Genomic DNA, 17,438 nt, shown 5'->3' with positions numbered 1-17,438 from the left:
AACTGAATAGACGGAAAAACAAGGAATTCGTAATCTCTTATCCATTAACACACGTCATAGCCCATGAGGGGAAGAAAGAAAAGGCTCTAGTCCCTTCTTTTTCTCTTCCTTTTTCGATAAAAAGGGGCTGCTAGTAAACGGATGTAGGAAGCACCGACTGAATTCCAATGACGCACAGGTCCCAAAGCACTATTTACTCCCTATATGATACGAGCCAACCACGACAGACCCCGACAAGGAATCTAGCATGCTGTTGTTATTCAATCCAAATCTTCGTGTTCCCAAAAGAATAATTCCCCTCGACTGCCCGATGATGATAACCAATAGCAGTGTCGAGAACCGACCAAAACCACGAGGTAAGATATTCGCAAACGACACATGACGGGTGACGGACATAAAACAAGAAACGCCTAACGAAACACCGGTAACTGTAACAGCTCCTCCCCAAAAGCGGCAATATCCTGCCCACCACCCCCCTTGAGCATCGTTAAAAGAAAAAAGGCATTGACCCGAGAACGGGCAACAACAGCCAAGGTATACACCATTCGTAATCGAACTTGTGGCGGCGAGGGTACAAGAAGGTTACGTGGTCATGCTTGGAACTGATGGCATTCTCGTAGGTCGTGGGTATCGTGAGAACGACCAGGAATGGTCTTGACTGCGGCACGTGTACCGAATAGATAAGAGTACATGACTCCAAGTGAGTATGTGTTTCTCTATGCCTCTTGGGCATTGGAAACTGATCAGTTACTGTGAGCTCTGATGAGGAGCTGAACAGATGACTGCAAGTTAGTCATTTTGAACGCAAGGTTCAGAGAGGGTTGAACGTGCCCTTTGCAGCGGATCGTCTTGATTCGCCGTGACAAGAGACGGGCTCTCCGTTGTGCCCATCATAGGCTCGTTTGACGTTATCGAGCGACCTTCTAGACTGGGTCTAATCAGCGTCCCGTTAGGTTTCCCATTGTTCCCCTTCTGTTCAGCTTGTCGCTGTAGTTCCCTCTCTCGGTTCTTCTCGAGAAGCGCTCCGCCGAGTGTCGCGCACTTTAAAATCGTTTGTATCAAGTGGTTCTGCTGTAGAGGTTTGGATAAGTACTCGTCCATTTGGGCTTGAATACATCTCTCCCGATCTCCCATCATAGCGTGTGCAGTAAGGGCAATAATCGGTGTTCTGTGCGAACCAAGACTTCGTTCGTACTCGCGGATCTTATTCGTAGCCTCGAATCCACCCTGTACATATACAGTTAGCAAAGTAAAAATAACCTAAAATATTGCGAAGGATGCTGTACCATTATTGGCATTTGTACGTCCATAAGAATGACGTCGAACTTCTTTTTCTTGACAGCTTCCACTGCCTCTAGACCGTTACCGACCACGGTTACGGCGTGGTGGTATTTCTCAAGGATCTTCACTGCGAGTCGTTGATTGACTCTGTTATCCTCAGCTAGTAGGATTTCGAAAGATTTCGTGTTATCAGCCAATGACGGGGTAGCACGGTTCTCTAAGGCGGGAACCATTCCGTTTCCTAAGTCGATTGGCTTGCAAGGCGTAGTCATATAAGACGTAATACCTAAGTCCAAGCACGACTTTAGGTTGACGTGGACCACCGGAGCTAGTAGGACGATTGGGAGGTATTTGAAGTCTTCGATGGCTCTTAATTTGCGAGCAGTATCGATAGACTCAACGATGATTACATCGTATGGAGGGTCGTCGGAGCCGGGAGCGCCAGGGTTTCCTTCAGTGTCAACGACAACTGGGACTAATCCTAGCCTCTGGAGCATAACGACGATTTCTCGTCCATATTGGGTGCGACCCTTGTCAATAAACAATACTTGATGTCCCTTGTAGGGCTTTAGTTGCTTCTCGATGGATGCAACTTCGCCATCTGCCAATTTGACAACACAAGTAAAGTAGAACGAGCTACCTTTACCGAATTCACTCTTGACCCAGACATCACCGCCCATTAGGTTGACCAATCTCTTGGAGATTGATAAACCCAAACCGGTACCACCAAACTTGCGAGTCATCGACCCATCTGCTTGTTGGAAAGTATCGAAAATGAGATCGAGCTTGTCGGGCGGAATTCCTATTCCCGTGTCCGAAACGACAAACTCAATCGCGTATTCGCGCGGGTCCTTGGGAGGAGCGCCTTCAGCCTTTCTAATCGTCAAACGTACCTCGCCATGCTCGGTGAATTTGATAGCGTTACCCACGAGGTTAAGAATGATTTGTCGTAGACGGAATGAATCACCAACCACGTAGTCGGGCACGGAGCTATCGACCCTATATGTAAGGTCTAGGAACTTCTCGTTTGCCTTAACGGCCAGGGTCTTTAGGGCGTTGAAGACGGTACCCCGTAACGTATACGGGATTTCTTCTATCACCATCCTTCGAGCCTCAATTTTCGACAGATCCAAAATGTCGTCGATAATAGTCAACAAACTATTGGCCAAGTTGTTCACAATGTTCAACATTTCTCTCTGATATTGTGTAAGGTCGGTGTCGAGAGTTAATTGGGTCATTCCGATGATACCGTTCATGGGGGTTCGGATCTCGTGCGACATGTTCGCCAAGAATTCGGATTTGGTCTTGTTCGCTTGTTCAGCAGCCTCCCTTGCTTGCGTGTTTCTCTGAATACTGTCTCGTAGATTATACACCATCTGATTGATCTTGCGTTTCAATTCGTCCATCTCGCCGGAGGCTTCTACGTCAACTAATTTGGTGAAGTTTCCATCGGTAGCAGCGTTAGTTATATCGCCGAAAGCTCGCACCTGAGTGGTCTAGTGTGTCATCGAGTCCCATTAGCTTCGTATCAAAAATAATGTGGTTAGTCGTCAGGAAACCTACCAAATTCGTCGCCATTGTGTTGACGTCGGCCGTGATCTCCTTCCATCGGCCCTTTAGACCTCCAACATCTGCCTGTCCACCCATCTTACCGTCCACTCCGACATCCTTTGCTACGCGTTGCACTTCATTACAGAATACTGACAAGCGATCCACCATGTTGTTGATGGTTTCCTTTAATACGAGTATCTCACCCTTCGCCTGGACATCGATCTTCTGGCTCATGTCACCATCGGCGATGGCTTGAGTAACAGTCGAAATACCCCGCACCTGGGAGGTCAGGTTCAAAGCCATGGTGTTGACATTTTCGGTGAGGTCCTTCCACTTCCCTTCCACATCGTCAACTCGAGCTTGACCACCCAGAGTTCCATCGGTTCCGACTTCTCTGGCGACCTTGCTAACCTCAAAGGCGAATTTGCCTAGGCGATCCACCATGGAGTTTATCGTGAGTTTGAGTCTCAGCATCTCACCCTTGACTTCGACAGTAATCTTTTGCGATAGGTCTCCAGCCGCCACAGCTGTGGTGACCTTGGAGATCTCTCGCACCTGAGTTGTCAAGTTCATGGCCATACCGTTCACATTGTCGGTGAGATCGCGCCAGGTACCTTCAACGTCATTTACTGTAGCTTGACCACCGAGTCGACCTTCGGTTCCGACTTCCCTGGCGATCTTGCTGACCTCGCGCGCGAATTGCGATAGTTGTTCAACCATAGAGTTAATAGTAGACTTGAGCTCGAAGATCTCTCCCCGGCACTCGGCTTGGATTTTCTGTGTGAGGTCTCCCTTGGCGACTGCAGTAGTGACCTTGGCGATGTCGCGCACTTGAGTTGTAAGGTTGTTTGCCATAGCGTTTACGTTTACCGTTAATTCATTCCATATACCTTGGACTCCCATCACGTCGGCTTGACCTCCTAATATACCTTCGGTACCCACATCTCGGGCGACACGACTGACTTCGGATGCAAAAGTACGTAATTGTTCAACCATAGTATTGATAGTCTGTTGGAGCTGAAGAATTTCACCATTGGCGGGACGTTCGATCTTTTTAGTTAGATCACCATGAGCGACAGCAGTCGTCACCGATGCAATTTCTCGCACTGCAAATATTAATCAGTTATGGTAGTAAAGACAGATGAATGTGTTTACTAACCTTGGTCGGTGAGGTTCTGAGCCATAACATTGACTAAGTGATATGTTAGCAAGTTCCGATAAGTAGCATTTTACAAGGCGTTCTACCATTGTCCGTGAGTTCCTTCCATGTCCCGTCGACACCTTCGATCATAGCTTGGCCACCGAGAATTCCATCTGTGCCGACTTCACGTGCGACACGAGACACTTCGCTGGCGAAAACTTGAAGCTGGTCCATCATAGTATTGATAGTTCGCTTGAAAGTCGTAATCTCGGGGTCCATTTCTACGGTGTTCATCCGAACCTTCATAGTAAGATCACCACGTGCGACGGCGCTGACAATTGCACCAATTTCACGTAGTGCCTTTTGGAAGGCTTCGTTGGCCTTTTGATGTTTCCATAACTCTCGTTCTAGAGCAGCGACACGTTCCTTTTCAATTAATTCAAGTGCTTTCTCCTGTAATTGTTTTTGCTCGATGAGCTGAGCATTAACACTAGTCAACTCCTTGTTTTGCTTATCGAGTATCTTGGACTGGTCGATGACATGCTCATGAAGCCCCTCGAGGTCTTCATTGGTGAGAGGAAGGACTTTAACGGGTCGCTCTTCGACAGGAGCACCATTTCGGGCAGGAGGGAGGACCGGAAGTCGAGATCGCGCTGCTGACTTAAGACCTAGAGGACTGGGAGATTCTTCACCAAAGAGGGATTCAGCAGTCTCGTTAGGCGTATCGGGGAAGGTCGCGCCGTTTGTGGCATTAGCCCTCGCCTCGAGTTGTTGAATTCTAACTACGAGAGCAGAAAGCTCACGCTCGACAGATTCCTTGGCATGACTTTCGCGACCAGGCAGTTTGATCTGGGAATTGGTGCCAATAGGAACGGGAGCAGCGGTCGGATCTTGTGGGGAGACAGCCAGTGACCTAACGATGGCAGCGGTCGCCACCAGTGTCTCCTCGTCGGCCATCACTCTCATGATTGGGAACCCCGACACTCAAATCGACAAAATGGATATGGCGGTTTATTAATCACAAATGGTAGGAATGGAATAGGGCGAGCCAGCGTTTAATAGGCGCTGGAGGGGCTTATGTCGAACGCATGGAGCAGGGCGATGCTGATGTCGACGAAGTACACAGCAAATGCAAGATTAAAAGTGACAAGCAAGGCAGACAGAGTCGATATCGCAGCAGGCTTGTCGCGGCGTTCCCGCCGTCGACGGCGGTCGGAGGAAGGGAGCGATTAAGAAAGCGTGTTAGGCTCGGGAGGGATCACACGAATAGCAAAGCTAGAAAACAACAGTTATAATGATAAAAACATTCGATTCACAATATTGATGATTATAGGATGTCCGGGGGAGGACGATTGTGTAAATCGTCGATGGGGATGGAGAGGATCTGAAGAAAAAGAGAGGTCTCTTTTGTCGGTTAAGGAGAGACCCTGCTTGAAAGGCGAGCGAGTGGAGAGGCGAGAGGGCTCGGGCTGGGAGAGGAGGTGTGTACTGCAAATGTATGTCAAGGGCAGTCAAGGGCTCCCAGGGCCGCTACCTCACAAAAAGTTCGCTAGGCCGCTAGGTCGCTGGTTCGCTAGTAGCAGCAGGCTTGCGGGCTTGGTAGGTTAACCTAATTGGACAAGGGTGGGCCTTCCTGACTTTCCAATTAGAACCCTGGCAAAAAGAGATGCAATAAGGGAAAGCGAAGATTAGGCGGGGGCGATGGGCCTAGGTTGCTTAGGGTGCTTAGCGTTGCTGAAGGGTGAGAGGTCGAGAAAATGCCTACGGACCACGCTACTTGCTAGCCACTCTTGCCTTTTTTTGACTGGTCGCTACAACCTTAAGTACGGCTTGGGGAAGGGAAATAGCCGGGGCGAGCCAGCCACGCTGGAGGAGTACATAGGCTTCATAGTGTAGGTGGTAAGGAAGGAATCGGGACAAATTGTAATTATGGGTGTGTGTCGGTACCTCCTAAATACCTACCTCTATGTATTTGCAGATTCAACATTTAGGCGCTGATAGCCTTGGATGATTAGATTCGATAGATTTTGTCTTTCTTATTTTCTATTTCATTTTTCATTACAATTGTAAATCCGTAATATTTGTCTTTGTTGAGTTAACTCGTGTTATTGTCCATATAGTTGTTAAGAGAAAGAAAAGATGGTTGAAAGATGGATCAAGTCTAGGTACCCGCTCTTTAGGTAACGAGAAGTACATATAACGTGTGTACTACAGCACTAACAGAACTCAATTCGACTAGGTACAGGCTTCTATGTACGTACCTTGTTCCCATCTATACAAGTACCTAGGTACCTACAAGAAGATAGCCACAGGTATGATACGACGTCCCGTAGTGTAATAGGAGGTATACGATAGTCCTAAAGTAGGGGGGAGAGGGAGAGGTAGGTTGACCTACTACGTATTCACCCTCCGAAACGATAGATATTTATTGCCTCCACATAAAACAATATAATACGAGGAGCCGGCTGCAGTTCATGTTGCTAATGTGGATATCAAAAGTATTTCACGTATGCGATTGCGGCATCACGGTACTTGGTATCTAACAAGACCTACGGTCGCTACCTACCTATACTGTTACGTACCTACATTTATATGCTGCTACATAACGTACGGTCGGGTTAAGCGATCGGCTTGACATACATATACGCGCAGCAGGCCTGGCCTATCTCTGTATACTTAATACCGAGCTGTAATAAAACGTAGCGCATTTCGCACCTCGGAGGAAGACGCAATACGTTTGTGGGGGATAACGCCATTACCATGTAGCTAACAAGGTTTGCATCATCTACTGTGCCTATGGTAATGATGTACTCCCACAACCACGAGTCGACTCGAGGTAATTGACAGGGACTAAGCTTGTAATATCGCGGGCTATAGTTAACGTTCCACCCAGATGGGTTCACCAACTACCTAGATGCGAGTTAGCCAAAACAAGGCGGCGAGACGGGTAGATATATGTAGGTAAATGTAGGTAGGACGTAGGTACCTAGGTAGGTAATCCGTTGAATGCAATGTATCTTATATCTATTCAAAAATTAAGCAAGCTTGAACAAGAAGAACAAGGAGATACCCTCGTATTTCAGCCGCCGCCTAAGAGAATGGGATATGTAATCAATAAACATAAATTCTTGCATGTAATATACCCCTATCCTAGTAATAAACTTTATCATTCCAATAAGTTACCCTGGTTTATTAGACTTTAGACCATTAAACGTACTGATTATACATGTACCAATTCAATTGATGTATCTGAAAAAAGAAAAAAAAAAAACTACGCTGACGTCACGCTGTAAGTGATATCAAACTATATCAACTTATTTTAAGATATCACACAGATTGTAGATTGGCAGATTAAGTCTCATTTTTCATTCCTTCCCAAACGATCTCTTATCATTTTGCATCTTGTCATGTTCCTCAAGCCGCACTTTCGCTATCGCATTCAACTTCTTTTTTTCTAACTGTGGTCACTGCCACTCGGTTACAACCAAATGGTTTCATCCCAATTGGTCTGGACCGCAAGTCGCGCATACATTATGATACCTACTACAGGGTACTATAGGTAGATATTGTACCTAAGTTACTATCTGCCTTACCTGCATTTGACGTACTACTGCAACTCTTGAGCCGGGTAGGGTTGGATGCTCCATACCTTACGGCTTCTACGATTAAATTTCCACCTGGTTACGGTAGTCAAGAATTGTCGTTCCGTCTTGTTGTACCACCCCCATACTTATCGACCATGTCCTATACAATACCCATACAATGTCCGTACGTACTCAACGCCTCCCTACATATGTACGAAGTATGGAACCTAGCCTGAGGATTGGCTGCGAACCCTGTTGCCAACGAGCCGAGTCTCCACCGGAACTGGTACGTGTACTTCTTTGTGGGTAGTAGATGGGCAAAAAAGATCGTGGGTTCACTGCCTGTCACATTTGGCCCTCTCCCCCTCTCCATTTGTCTGGATTTCGAAAGCGTCTTCTCATTCGTGCGTTTCCCCCGTTTATAGCGAAGTAGCCTTCCCTAGGCTCGCACTCTAATAGGACACACAGGCTTTCCGTTACAATTTTTAGTATGCGGCACACATGCCGACTAGGGTCGCGAAAATAAGAGCTGTTTTATTTTATTCGAAGGTGGCAAAAATCTCGACTCTTTTTGTCTAGCCTCTTACTCCTTTTTTTTTTTCTTCTCTTACTTCTTCTAATATGCTTAGGAGTTGATCGACAGGGGATATTACAACGATTTGTGGTATCCATTTGCGAATTCTTACGACCGGTATTTTCTTGCGAAATTCTTCATAAAAAAATAAATGTCTACTTGATGGTGGACACAATCCTAGGTCCAAGCTTGCCAAGCACATCGGCCTTCCAGCTCTAAGGGACCACTCCCCTATCGAAGGTTGTTATCTCTTCCCCCCCATATATGCCAAGTGACGTCACAGCATCTGCAACTCTGCATGTGCACCCAGTCGCCCAACATGAATACCCTAAGGGTCCTCCTCCTTACCCATGTCTTGGCCTCTAGAGACACGAGGCAATCAAAGGTTGTTCCATTATCCCATACGCAAAACTGAAACTGAATTCCCAGAATTACCAAAGCTTCGAAGCGACAGGTACGGTACAGCACTACGTAGGATCCGGATGATCGGCTTACGAAAAGATCACAAATGGCCGATTCGTAGGGCTACTACACCACGAAGAGGTTAGCGCCGTGTTTAAGAGACGGAACACACGATAACCTTGGTAGGGGAGTATGGCGGCATGTCCGCCCATTATTATTCACCATTTACTATTTTATTCAGGAAATAAGAAAAAAAAATTATGGGTGGGATACTACTTATATGTTCTAGGTACGACATAGAAAAACAACCTAACCTACATACTACAACATACTAAAAAAACGATGGATTTATTCGCTCGGTACCATTTTACACAAAAAGATGCATTAGGTCCCATAGCGAGGTTCTAAAGGACCATTTTCAGAACCCTTCGTCCCTTCGTCGTCCAAATGTCAAACCCCACAGAGGGGCAGTCAAAAAGTATCGCCGGTGAGTAGACTGGTAGACAGGAGGAGTCGCCGAACAGTTTCCACTTAGTCTACTAGAAGACGATTCTCTTCATTTCATGTCGCTCACCGTCCCATGATCAGTCGTTCCCTTAATGTTCCCTCGCCGGAGCGCCGAATGGCGCCTTGTCAGAGGCACAGCTGGTAACATCGGACCAGGTAAGCCAGGACCCGACTCGCGGTCGATGCCCACGTGAAGAGTTCAGGTTGGAGATTGCACGCGCTAGCGTTTCGCATCGTGGAAAATCTCGTCTATCGATCGTCTCAATCATCTCAGTCATCTCAATTACCTAGGTACCCAAAGCGGAAACCCTTCGAGAATCGCGCACATTACAATGACACTACATGATGACATGATAATCAGGGCCAGACAGATGCCCGGTTAGGTAGTTTGGTCTGGTCTGGTCTGGTCTGGTCTCTTTCATTAATGAAGGATCAAGATTTGCAGGCTAGGTCTGAGTGTCGTATTATTCTACGGTATGTAGATCCGCTGATTATCATAACCGTGCCGAGGACCCTTAGATCCATTAGACGAACCACGGCGCTCAAACTAGTTCAACATTGTACCGCTACACTGTCCAATCTAGCAGCCTGGGTATATTAACAAGCGGGCCAAGCTAGCAAAAATCCGACACCGCCAGACGCAAGGCTCCACCAACACGCGAGAAGGCTGTTCTCTGGTCAGGATTTGGCCATCGCTCGTTGCACACAAGCATGAAACTGTCTATGTACCTAGGTAGTGCTGCCGATATTCCATTTCCAGCAGTGTGTATTGGTAACCGACAAGTCGGCTTCCCTTACGGTTTCTATCGAGTCCTTACGTTGCGAAGCCCTTCCCGTCCGGGAGGAATGATGCGGAGGACCTAAAGATTATTTTTTGCCGCCGAACACCTCCTAATACGGTCTAGGTTGGTCGTAGCAAGCCAAGCTATTCTAACTAGAGGGATCTCTACAATAGGGGGAAGACCGAATACGGAATTCTAACGTCGCTCTGGAAAAGAAAAGAAAAAAAATAAAATGAATTAAACCCTGTCTATTTTCTGTCTTATCTTCATCTGAACTGTCAGAATTCGCGTGTGTTTCAGCTTGAGAAGATCGGCCGCAGGCCCCCCCTTTCAACCACCCCAAATCTGCAATGCCTTGCGTTGTAGATACAGGTTAGGTACCTAATCCAACATTTTAGGACGTACGAATCTTGGGGAGAGGGCGGGGGGCAAATCCTTGGAAATTCTGGGGTCGAGATCACCGCAAGCCGCCGCCGAGAATTTCCCAATCCCAAAATGTGTGTGTGCGCGCAAGCAAAAAAATCCATTTGGGAGGAAAAGTGGTAGGGGGTTTGAGAGGGGATGATCGTCGACGATCCCCTCCCACACCAAAAGTACCGGACTTGTTCATGTGATGCCCTCCTTGTCCCGTATCTGACCAACGGATTAGTTGCTGGCGAGGAAACGAAACCCCCTAGGCCGACAACGGATTCTTGTCTGCCACTGAATGGAATTGTTACATTTTTTCGACATTTTACGCATTTCGTATAATACATTTTTTATATATTTTTATTTGAAATACAATTATTAAGCAGGCTGAAGCTGACGCTATATGACAAAAAGGCAGGTATGACAATTTGCCCATTTGCCCATTGCCGTAAGTAGGTATCTACGGTACGGTAGGTCGATCGGTAAGTTGGGCGACGATGTGCATCAGTCGTGTAAAGAGCGGCTAGCACAGGGCGAAAGCCAAAGCGGCACATTCGCATCCAAACATGGGAATGCAAATCCCGAGGCGAAATGAGCTATTCGCGATGCAATGCTGAGCTCGCCTAGTTGGCCAGCTGTTGTGTTAAGGCTACAATAATATATCTTACCCATTACTACCTACCTATCAGGTAGATAAGCTCTACAGCCTCCTCTATCGAATTAGGCTACGTGAGCAGTCCACCTCATCCATTCAGATGGGACGGAGCTGCTCACTATATCCTTTCGAGCGGTGGCAAACATGTGGTAGGCAGAGAGAGAATTGAGAGACCCGCGATTGCGGTGCAGGTACAACACAGCAGCAGCATTCATTTTTTTTGTTTGTATTTCCCCAACTTCCAATTTACAATATCCCAGCTTGTGTTCCCTATTACATACATTAATATCTACATGCGTCTCAACTGGGTCCCGTGTGCTTAAGAACCTGCGCGACTATGCCACACACACACATAAAACAGCACATTCATCATCATCATTCTTGAAATTAGTTGGTTGGGGGCTGGAGGTGGGCAGACGGGAAAATAGGCTGAGGAGGAATGGGCACATATCCCATGAAAAAATAAGAATACCATCATTATTCATCATCGTCTCATTTGTGTTACCAATTTAATGGCTTCATTCTGGTGTGTATGTTCCTAGTTACATTAGATAGATGGGAATACCTAAGATACCTAGAGACGTAATTTCGGTAACAATTCGCTCTTAGAGAGGAAAAATAGAGAAAAAGACAAATTTCAAAAAACCACGATGTCCCCAAGAAAATAAGAAAAAAAAGTCAATAGAGCAAAAAAGCAAGGCGTAAACAAAGAGCAGCAACAACAAGCGCCCGCGAAAACCTCTTCGTGAGGGTATCTATCGAATGCCAATCAATGCCACTGAACTTGCTGCCCTGATAAAAACGCCTTTCATGCCCACGTAGACACAAACCACCACACACACCCGCTGGCAAGCTAAACTCTTAATATGTGATAAAATCAAATGTAAAAAACAAGCTACTGGACACGCTGTAGGAGCCAATAGCTAGCAAAGCTCTTCGACACTCTCTTTCAATCTACTTCATTAATGTATTCCATCGTCTGTCTGTCGCATTGCCGAAGTCCCTAGAACCCGATCTCTTAAACCTCGCACAACTTCTTTCTCGACTCGATATCTACCTCTTTCTATTTCACGGGGCATGGGACCAATTAGCGGCGCGGGACGCCGCCCCGGCCGAAGCCACCACCAGCAGAGTTCCAACCTTGTGTAACACTCTGCTTGACGATCATTGCGGCAGCGGCAGCAGCCGCCATGCGCTCTTTTTGGCGGTGTCTCTCTTTGAGGTATCCCGCAGCCTCGGGTCGCATGCGCAGAATGCGAAGGATCATATCATCGGAGGGATCAGCCTGAGCCTCCTTCCGTTTCTCCTCTTTAGCGCGGCGCATGGTACCTAGATTGCGGCTCATCATGATACTCTTGCCTCTGCGTATCGTTCCCATACTCGCAAACGCGGGGCCCGCATGGGAAGGAGCGAGCGACGTACCCAGCGTTGCAGGCGCGGAGAGGCGGTTCGAGTTCATTTGGCCCTGGAGCTGCTGCTGTTGCCGCTGCGCGGTGGCGGCAGCCATGCGTTCTGAGGTGCGAACTAGGTTTTCAGTGCTATCGAAGTAGAAGAAGTTGAGCGAGGCGAGCTCGTGATACTTAGGCGATCTAAGGATTTCGGCGGGGACACCGAGGACTTCTCCGTCCTCGTCTCGCGCGTTGAAGAAGTCGAAGAGTAATTGTAGCCATTTGTAGACGACGTCCAGCTCGCGCTGGTTGAGTGGCCGTTGATTAGACGGCTTGTCGGATAGTGGTGGTACGAGAAGGTTCTCGATGGCCATAAGTACTTCTTTCCACAGACGTGTCATGACTGCAACCATGGTTGCGTCTGTCAACGTCTCTTTCATTGTGGCAAAATTTTCGTTGAAGTATGCGAAGAGAGGTTGTAATGCGTTTTCAATTTCGGCCTCCGTGAGTTGTGGGAGTGTAGAGGATCGTTTGAAGAACGAGTTAACTTGCGAAGCTAGGTTGCGACCAAGAAGTGTTTTGAGGGCCTCGTAGGAAAGCGATGCGTTGATATGCCGTGTAAGCTTTACACAGGTTTAGTTAGCATGCTATTCTCGCAAGTCGCTTTAGAGTCAAGAAGAACCTACCTTATCTGTGATCTTGCGGACCATATCACGCTCCGTCCTCTTTAGATGCCTAAATGCTTTACCAAAGTAAAATTGAATATCATCTCGCTCCCCTTCCATACTTATTCGTAGGAGGATCCTTCCTTGGGTATCAAGATCTAGCCAGAACTCCCTGGGTAGATAATCACTGAAATGTATTGGGTCAAGCTTTAATGAAGTCCTTCCGACGAAATCGTGATCGCCGAAAGTATCGTAATCCCAAATCGTAGCTACAATGTTTAGTGGCCCCGAAACAGTAACATCAACAGATTCATCCCATCGAGGATTGAGATTCCTCATAACAATTCGCGTCTTGTGCAGACGCTTTTGATATTCGTCCACAAGAACTACATAGGGGTCACTAGTTCCGTTCGGATCACATGCCTTGAGTTCTTCGGCTTCGACTATCTTGATAGTAAAGACGTACTTAGCCGGGCGTCTCACCTGCCTCTTAGGCCCATCAGCTTTCTCAAGGATATCAGCACAAGCATCCACATTCATGGACTTCTCAAGCTTGTCGAGCTCCTGCATGGCCCATTCAATATTGTTAAGTTTTACCAAAGACTACGATAATAGATTAGTATTAAGTCAGAATGAAGTGGTTAAGGTCAACCATACCTCTGGGTAAAATTGAAATGGTTCAATCTTCTCCTTCGTATTCCAAGCATCCTTAGCATATTGCATGAACCTCCCTTGAGTTGTTTGGGCTGCTGCCGTCGCTTCTTTTTCGTTGGGCCTTGGGGTGTCCATCTCCCTCACAAATCGTTGGTCCACGATTTCACAGTACTGGGCAATGCTGTTCGCGTATATTTTCGACAATGCGGTCATGAATCGAGCGTGGTGAACATCATTATCCCATTCGAGTTGGAAAATTTGTTCCGAAGTTTGGTTGAAAAGTTGGAACATATCAATGATCGAATGACTGTGACGTTCCGAATCCAACGAAATATGGCCTGGACCATGGCCTCGTACTTGGAATTGATCTTGTTTGATGGCTTCCGCAACAAAGTCCTCCGCTCGAGCTTCGGTATTCTGGATCCAACGCCAGGGGAAGTCGACGAGTAATTCCTCAATGTCGAATGTGAAAGGTCGACCAGGAAGAGATGATCGATGAATACGTCGTATTTCCACGAGTTCTTTATATAAGTCAAACCCATCTTGAAGCGCTAACTCCTCTCCTCGATCCTGGGCAACTTGCATGATCCTCCTTATTAGATCTTGAGCATCGTCCTCAAAATTAGGGAACATTGTTCCTACAAGTACGGTCAAGGGGTTGACACCCATAATTTCAGGATTTTTCTTGTAACGCTTTTGAATCCTCTCACATAGGGTTACAACCGCCTTGCCGAGTTGAACTACATGGCCGAAATCCCAGTCTTGCTGACTCTCTGGGATATTGGCGTCTAGAAATCCGCGATAAGAGTCTGCGGCTCGACCCTGCAAGCCCGACTCGAGGAGACGAGTATAACCTTGCACTTCCTCTTCGTTTCGCGAAAAACTTGGATCGTTAAGGATATGATTATTAAGTACGTGTATTGCTGGTCCGGCTGATGGTGGTTTTGGTTCGTAGCAGTGCATCATAGTATCGTAAAGATCGCGTAGGAGCGCATCATGCACAGAACGAAGGGTTTGCTGATGAATAGTAAAATCCGCCATGGTCCACTTGCTTGTATCTATAGTTGCGAGAGATTCGCCGTAGAGATAAATATGAGGTGGCTTCTTAGCTTCTGGCGGTGGTATCTTCACGAGGTCAAAGGCATTATCCAGATCAATTACGGTAAAGAGTGTATCTGTGAATCTGCGAGCTGCTACCTCCAGGAAAACGACTAGACGAGTAAACTGGGGAATTCTCCAGCGGACACACAGTTCTGTAAGTAGCTCCATTGACTGCTTCGAGAACAAACTAGATTGATCACCCTCCTCGCCGTGCATAGCATCAAATTCAAGAGCATATTGCGCAATGATCTTGAAGAACTCGCGGGGTTCTGGTGGAATGAATGTGTAAGTTGACTCATCGACAGCTCTAATAGTGCTAGTCTCGTCGAGCGACATAGATCCCAAGTTCAGTATGTTATCCATACCATATATGGATGACCTAGACGGGTTGGACAATGTCCTACCTAGGTCTTCTGGATATGCTGAAGACGGACTTGATGGAAGTGGTTTATCGGAAAGCCCGCTGAAAGTCGTAGATCTCCTAGCTAGCTCCGGCTTCGCGGTTAGGATTTCCATCATCATTTGTGAGAGAAAAGGTGCCTCAGCTTTTTTCCACTCTTGATAAGCCTCATCGACATCGAAATCTCGGCTTCCAAGAGCACCACTCATATTGGAATTTAGTCGATGTTGGTATGACTTTAGATCTTTCAAAGCAGCTTCCTCGATCCAATTTGCCCGCTGGGCATCAATGTGATCCTGGACATCAGAATGGGAAAGTCCGAAAACTCTAGCGACAGCTTGGACCATAGGCATGTCCTTAACATCGTAGGTAAGTGGTACTATTACCTCAATCGTATTACCAGCGTTCTGACCTGTATCTATGAAAAGGTTCTGGTCGTTTGTTAGCAGCTTGTTCTCAAGAGTGTTTAATCTGCTCATGAGCTCTGCTTTATCGCGTTCGTGCCCCTTTTCGCGTAGTACGTCGGATATCAGTCTGACAAAAAGTGCGACATGCCTATCGACAAGAAGCTTCCAGGAATCGTCGCCCTTCTCATGACCCATAGCACAGGCTTTGGTAGCATTCGAATAGAATATTAACACTAGCGGTTCAACTTTTCGCTCCTTATCGACATTCTTCCGAAAACCTTGCTCGGTAAAAGCAGTATATACCTGCGCAAAGGTCTTCTTGACAGCGGCATCGTTGTAACCAGGCATCTTTTCAGCACCCACGACGACACGTTCCATTCTCTTTTCTAACTGCTGCCGAAAGTTGTGAGGAAGTTTGACATTGCTCGAATTCCCCGGAACGAATTCCTTAACCAAGTCACCTATGTTGGACGTATGGGTTCGAGCGGGCTGCTTCGGTGCGGGAACCCATTGTTTTCGTTTGGTCTTGGGTTGGAGGAGGTAATGTAGGTAGGCGACCCGTAAGGCGTAGGTATAGGCATCGTCATGGCTGACGGCTATTTGCCTGGCACTGGAACCAGCTCGACTCCTTCTCTCACTGTTCTGCACGCTTTCTATGCGGTGGTGGAACGACTTTCTCGACGCCGTCGACATTTCGGTACGGGGCGAAGTTTTGAGTCGGTCGGGTTTATAAATTAATAGTCCACGAATTCTCTACGCCGCATGTTCTTAACATCGCAATGTAAACTGGGTTTTGGTATTTCGCCAGGCATAAAAATGCCAGTTGGCAGGTAAATTCTGGGGGTTAATGGGGCGGTGGTGGTGGTTGTATTTGTTATAATTGATTTTGTAGTCGGTCAGACGATGATAAGGTTAATAAGTACGGTGGGTTGCGGGTGACGAAGACCGGCAATTGGAACTAACCTAAGTTAATATTGTATCTAGTTGTATCTAGAAATAGATCAGCTTTGGGCGGCTCCGGGGGTTGGGCTTTACCTCTAATATTACCTGAGTACCTGTTTCACCCCTATAAAAGTGCTGTATTTTTAGGTACCTATCGTACTTATGTATCGTACCCAACGGACGTCATTCCCTCGAGTACAAATTGATCCCTTGCAATGCGATACAAATGGGGGAGTTACAGGTATCAATCTACTGCATGACTAGGAGGGGTCGCTTCCCAATTTTCATCCAATTGAAGCCACTAGCGTAATAGATATTGCCCTGAACTTATCGATAATGATACCCTTATACTTCTTTTTTGTCCCTTTACACAAAGTCTTCCCTTAAATCCCATGCAGTAAATATATCTGTCCCTTTTCATATCGAAAGTACATACCACTTCCCATAAAGTCGATGCTGACTACTACCTGCCTGCATGTCATTCCGAATTCGTGGGTCAATATTTGCAAAATTTCATATCATGTGTTGAACATAGGTATGCATGCAGGTATGACTATGTACTTAGGTACATAAAGGAGCTGATGCTGCTGGCGTCAAATCACAATTGATCTTCGATCTCTCATGCCTTGCGGGGGACCCTCACCCTAGATTGATATTCGGCACTCGAGATGGATACTCAATAAAGCCTATTATATCTTGAGTGTGGTATATTCGACGTCGAGGTACGCATTTAAGGTTCTCACAAATCCCGTATATGGAATCTGAAAGTCTCGTGGAGGCGAAGCGAATTCAACTGGTGCGTACTACATGTATTTAGGTATCTGAAAGCGTTACCGAATAGAGGATCTTTCAAGCCCTTGATTGATGAATCACTTATAATATTTGAAACCATAAACAGAGCCTAGTTCGACAAAGGAGACCGTCTCGTCGAAACCAGTCTATTCTTGGGCGCTTACCTAGGTATGTGACATTATATCCTAGTTACGGTATCATCAC

The 17,438-nt window shown here is 46.7% G+C and overlaps 2 protein-coding genes across 2 annotated transcripts; both read right to left on the bottom strand.

Annotated features, from left to right (window-relative positions):
• Window positions 1–592: 592 nt before the first annotated feature.
• On the bottom strand, window positions 593–5,117 carry F4822DRAFT_228901 (uncharacterized protein). Its single transcript, XM_051454102.1, has 5 exons — window positions 4,078–5,117; window positions 3,992–4,024; window positions 2,845–3,938; window positions 1,287–2,777; window positions 593–1,227 (listed from the first exon to the last, which is right to left on the bottom strand). The coding sequence occupies exons 1-5, from the start codon at window positions 4,937–4,939 to the stop codon at window positions 790–792; spliced, it is 3,918 nt and encodes a 1,305-aa protein (XP_051315980.1). The 5' UTR covers window positions 4,940–5,117; the 3' UTR covers window positions 593–789.
• A 6,550-nt stretch (window positions 5,118–11,667) lies between these two features.
• On the bottom strand, window positions 11,668–16,325 carry F4822DRAFT_228798 (uncharacterized protein). The gene is made up of 3 exons (XM_051454100.1): window positions 13,596–16,325; window positions 12,960–13,541; window positions 11,668–12,896 (listed from the first exon to the last, which is right to left on the bottom strand). Exons 1-3 carry the CDS (start codon window positions 16,191–16,193, stop codon window positions 11,973–11,975), a joined length of 4,104 nt encoding a protein of 1,367 aa, XP_051315979.1. The 5' UTR covers window positions 16,194–16,325; the 3' UTR covers window positions 11,668–11,972.
• Window positions 16,326–17,438: the final 1,113 nt, after the last annotated feature.

This window comes from Hypoxylon trugodes, assembly GCF_022578975.1.
Source record: "Hypoxylon trugodes strain CBS 135444 unplaced genomic scaffold F4822scaffold_4, whole genome shotgun sequence".
In the NCBI taxonomy this organism is placed as follows: domain Eukaryota; kingdom Fungi; phylum Ascomycota; class Sordariomycetes; order Xylariales; family Hypoxylaceae; genus Hypoxylon; species Hypoxylon trugodes.
This window is presented reverse-complemented; position numbering and strand designations above follow the sequence as displayed.

Coding starts and splice junctions, on each gene's coding strand:
- F4822DRAFT_228798 (XM_051454100.1), bottom strand. CDS start 16,193: ATGTCGACGGCGTCGAGAAAGTCGTTCCACCACCGCATAGAAAGCGTG. Junction 13,542..13,595: donor CATTTCAATTTTACCCAGAG/GTATGGTTGACC, acceptor CTATTATCGTAG/TCTTTGGTAAAACTTAACAA. Junction 12,897..12,959: donor TCCGCAAGATCACAGATAAG/GTAGGTTCTTCT, acceptor ACCTGTGTAAAG/CTTACACGGCATATCAACGC.
- F4822DRAFT_228901 (XM_051454102.1), bottom strand. CDS start 4,939: ATGAGAGTGATGGCCGACGAGGAGACACTGGTGGCGACCGCTGCCATC. Junction 4,025..4,077: donor GAAGGAACTCACGGACAATG/GTAGAACGCCTT, acceptor CATATCACTTAG/TCAATGTTATGGCTCAGAAC. Junction 1,228..1,286: donor ACGTACAAATGCCAATAATG/GTACAGCATCCT, acceptor GTATATGTACAG/GGTGGATTCGAGGCTACGAA.